Here is a 3,551-nt window from a genome sequence, read left to right as displayed (position 1 = left end):
TGCTCTATCACTGCTCAATATATTCTCTCTTAACACTCCCTTTCCTTCACTCCCTTGGAGACCACTCCCACCCTTTTTCCACCCCTTGTCGCTCTTTCGTTACCCAGCTAATTTAGAGAATGATCATGGATCTTCGAGTAAGTATTACATCTCTATTGGGATGAGGCCTTTTGGGTAAAGCCCAACAATCCTCACTTCGACCAAAGTACACTATAGAGCTCTCAAACAGCCTCCCCTTAATCGAGACTAGGATACGACTTTGATACCATGTCACGAATTGTGCACCTCTATTGTCCATTTTGAACATAAGCTCTCGTGACTTTACTTTGGGATTTTCCATAAGGTCTCGGTGATTCCTAACCTTATTCTATGTACTATATATACACTTACACTCCATTCTTTGCCACGCTCTTCTCTATCACTCCTTCCATGGCTGCCTACCCAAGCTTGAAACCAAGACCCTGAGCTGCTTCTACTGCTAATCAAGTGTCATGGGGAAGGGAACATCCAAAACCTCTCATAATCCCATGTTTTTCTTTCTCTTCCTCTCTCTGGTGAATCAATATTCAGCTGCTCTCCACCACCGCCTCCATGAAACTCACCTTCTTTTATCCTTCAAAGCCTCTGTTTCCAGAGACCCATCACGCCTTCTCTCCAACTGGGTTCCTTCTGTTCCCACCTGCCGATGGAATGGCATCACATGCAGCAACGACACCGACTCTGGCTTCAGTAACATCACGGCTGTTAACCTCTCCGGCAAGAACATCACCGCCACACTCTCCGACTCTGTTTTCAGACTACCCCATATCCAAATTCTCGACCTTTCCGACAACCAATTCGTCGGGGAACTCCCTTGGAATATGTTCGACGTCGCCGTCGCCTCTTCTTCTCTTCTGCATTTGAATTTGAGTAACAATAATTTCACTGGCCCACTTCCCACCGGCGGCGTCTCTGTTCTTCAAACATTAGACTTATCCAACAACATGATTTCGGGTTCAATTCCGAAAGATATTGGATTGTTGTTCTCTGATCTTCAATTTCTTGATCTGGGTGGGAATGTTTTGACCGGAGAGATTCCGAACTCTGTTGCGAATCTCAAATCGTTGGAGTTTTTAACATTGGCGTCTAATAAACTGAGCGGCGAAATTCCGACGGAATTGGGCGGAATGAAGAGACTGCGGTGGATTTATTTGGGTTACAATAATCTTTCCGGGCAAATTCCTGAAGAAATCGGCCAATTGGGTTCTTTGAATCATCTTGATCTTGTTTACAACAAGCTAACAGGGAAAATTCCAGAATCTTTTGGGAATCTAACTCGCCTTCAATATCTGTTCCTCTACCAAAATGGTCTCACCGGTAAAATTCCTCCGTCGATTTTCCGTCTTGTGAATTTGATTTCTCTGGATTTAAGCGATAATTCTCTCTCGGGAGAGATTCCGGAGCTTGTAATTCATTTACAGAGATTGGAGATTTTGCATCTGTTTGGTAATAATTTCACCGGAAAAATTCCGAGAGCTCTGGCTTCTCTGCCTCGCCTGCAGATTCTTCAGTTATGGTCGAACGGGTTTTCCGGCGAAATCCCGGAGCTACTTGGACGGCGAAACAATCTCACCATTCTCGACGTTTCAACTAATTACCTTACCGGAAAAATCCCAGATGGGCTCTGTGATTCTAAGCGCCTCTTTAAACTCATCCTCTTCTCCAACTCTCTCACCGGCGAAATTCCACGGAGTCTCTGTTCTTGCCAGAGTTTACGGCGTGTTCGGCTTCAACACAACCGTCTCTCCGGCGAATTGTGTCCGGAATTTACGAAACTGCCACTACTGTACTTTTTGGATATCTCCGGCAACCAATTTTCCGGTAGAATCGACGGCAACAAATGGGATTTGCCGTCTCTTCAGATGATGAGTTTAGCGAGGAATAGATTTACAGGGGACTTGCCGGAATTTATAAGAAAGGGTAAAATCGAGAGTTTGGATTTCTCGGCGAATGAATTTTCGGGTTCGATCCCGGAGAGTATCGGAAGGTTTTCAGAGCTAATGGAACTTAATTTGAGTAACAACAATCTCGCCGGTCGGATTCCGAGTGAAATTTCTTCCTGTAAGAAGCTCGTGAGTTTAGATTTAAGCCACAATCAGCTAATCGGCGAAATTCCGGTGATTATCACTCAAATTCCGGTTCTGAGCTTCCTCGATTTGTCGGAAAACGAATTATCCGGCGAAATCCCACCGGTTTTCGGCCGATTTCCATCGCTTGTTCAGATAAATATTTCCCACAACCACTTTTACGGAGCGTTGCCGTCCACCGGAGCGTTTTTGGACATAAACGCCAGCGCAGTAGCCGGCAATGATCTTTGCGGCGGCGATATAATTACGAGCAAATTACCGGCATGCGAAAACCGTGGGTACAACCACTTATGGTGGTTCATGCTCGTATTGGGGCTGGCCGCGTTGTTCATTGCGACGGCAGTGTTGGTCACAATACGACGTCGTAAGCTGACAAAAATAGTGCAAAACGACGACGGAATATGGGAGGTTAAATTCTTCGATCCGGAAGCGTCCAAATTGGTGACGGTGGAGGCGATTCTGTCGTCGGCGGAGGCCGACAAAAGCGGGATATTAGTGGGGACCAACGAGGTTCAGTTTGTGGTCGTTAGGAAATGGTTAGCTGAAGGGCATTTTTGGAACGAAGTTGAGGAATTAGGGCGGCTTAGACACCCAAACGTTGTGAGGTTGCTCGGCGCGTGCCGGTCCGAGAAAGCTGGATACTTGGTCCGTGAATATGTCCGGGGACAATATTTGAGTGAAGCTGTCCGGAATTTCACTTGGGAACGACGTCGTAATATCGCCCTCGGAATCGCCGGCGCTTTGCAGTTTCTCCACCCCCGCTGTTCCCCCGGAGTTATTGCCGCCAATTTCTCGCCGGAGAAGATCATCGTCGATGAAAAACACCAACCCCGACTTCTCATCGGATTGTCCACCACCACCATTTCTCCACTCTACTTCGCACCTGGTACGTATATTTCTATTAATTATATTTAATCCTAAATTATGGTCTATCACATACATCTTATTTAACTAAATATCGTATATTTCTATTAAGAATATTTAGTGGATATATATATANATATATATATATATATATATATATATATATATATATTTCACATTTTTATTACCGTCAAATATCTTGTATGATTGAAAATATTTAGCCAGTTATCATATTATCTCAGTATCAATTTTTAATTGAATTATAGAAATTTTTAATTATATTATAGACAGATATCTTGTATTTATTTATTGTCAAAACTCATTTTATATAATTTCTAATTTATTTAATGGATTATAAATGGAGAACTTTATATAATTTTTAATTTATTTAATTGATTATAAATAGAGAACTCGATAATTTTAGCAAATATTCACAAATTCTACGTTTTTTAGCGTTAAATTTTAGAATTTGCATGAATTTATGTAATCCATGCACGTTGAGAAAGCTACTTATATTTTTATTTATATTTTTTATTTTTTAAAAAATGGTGGCAGAGGCCA

The 3,551-nt window shown here is 42.5% G+C and overlaps 1 protein-coding gene across 1 annotated transcript; it reads left to right on the top strand.

Moving 5' to 3' along the window:
* Positions 1 to 320: 320 nt before the first annotated feature.
* On the top strand, positions 321 to 3,065 carry LOC111786546 (probably inactive leucine-rich repeat receptor-like protein kinase At2g25790). Its single transcript, XM_023666787.1, has one exon. It carries the CDS (start codon positions 492 to 494, stop codon positions 3,039 to 3,041), a length of 2,550 nt encoding a protein of 849 aa, XP_023522555.1. The 5' UTR covers positions 321 to 491; the 3' UTR covers positions 3,042 to 3,065.
* Positions 3,066 to 3,551: the final 486 nt, after the last annotated feature.

This window comes from Cucurbita pepo, unplaced genomic scaffold, assembly GCF_002806865.2.
Source record: "Cucurbita pepo subsp. pepo cultivar mu-cu-16 unplaced genomic scaffold, ASM280686v2 Cp4.1_scaffold001937, whole genome shotgun sequence".
Taxonomy (NCBI): domain Eukaryota; kingdom Viridiplantae; phylum Streptophyta; class Magnoliopsida; order Cucurbitales; family Cucurbitaceae; genus Cucurbita; species Cucurbita pepo.
Note: the sequence above shows the minus strand (reverse complement) of the source record. Positions and strands in the feature narration are given on the sequence as shown.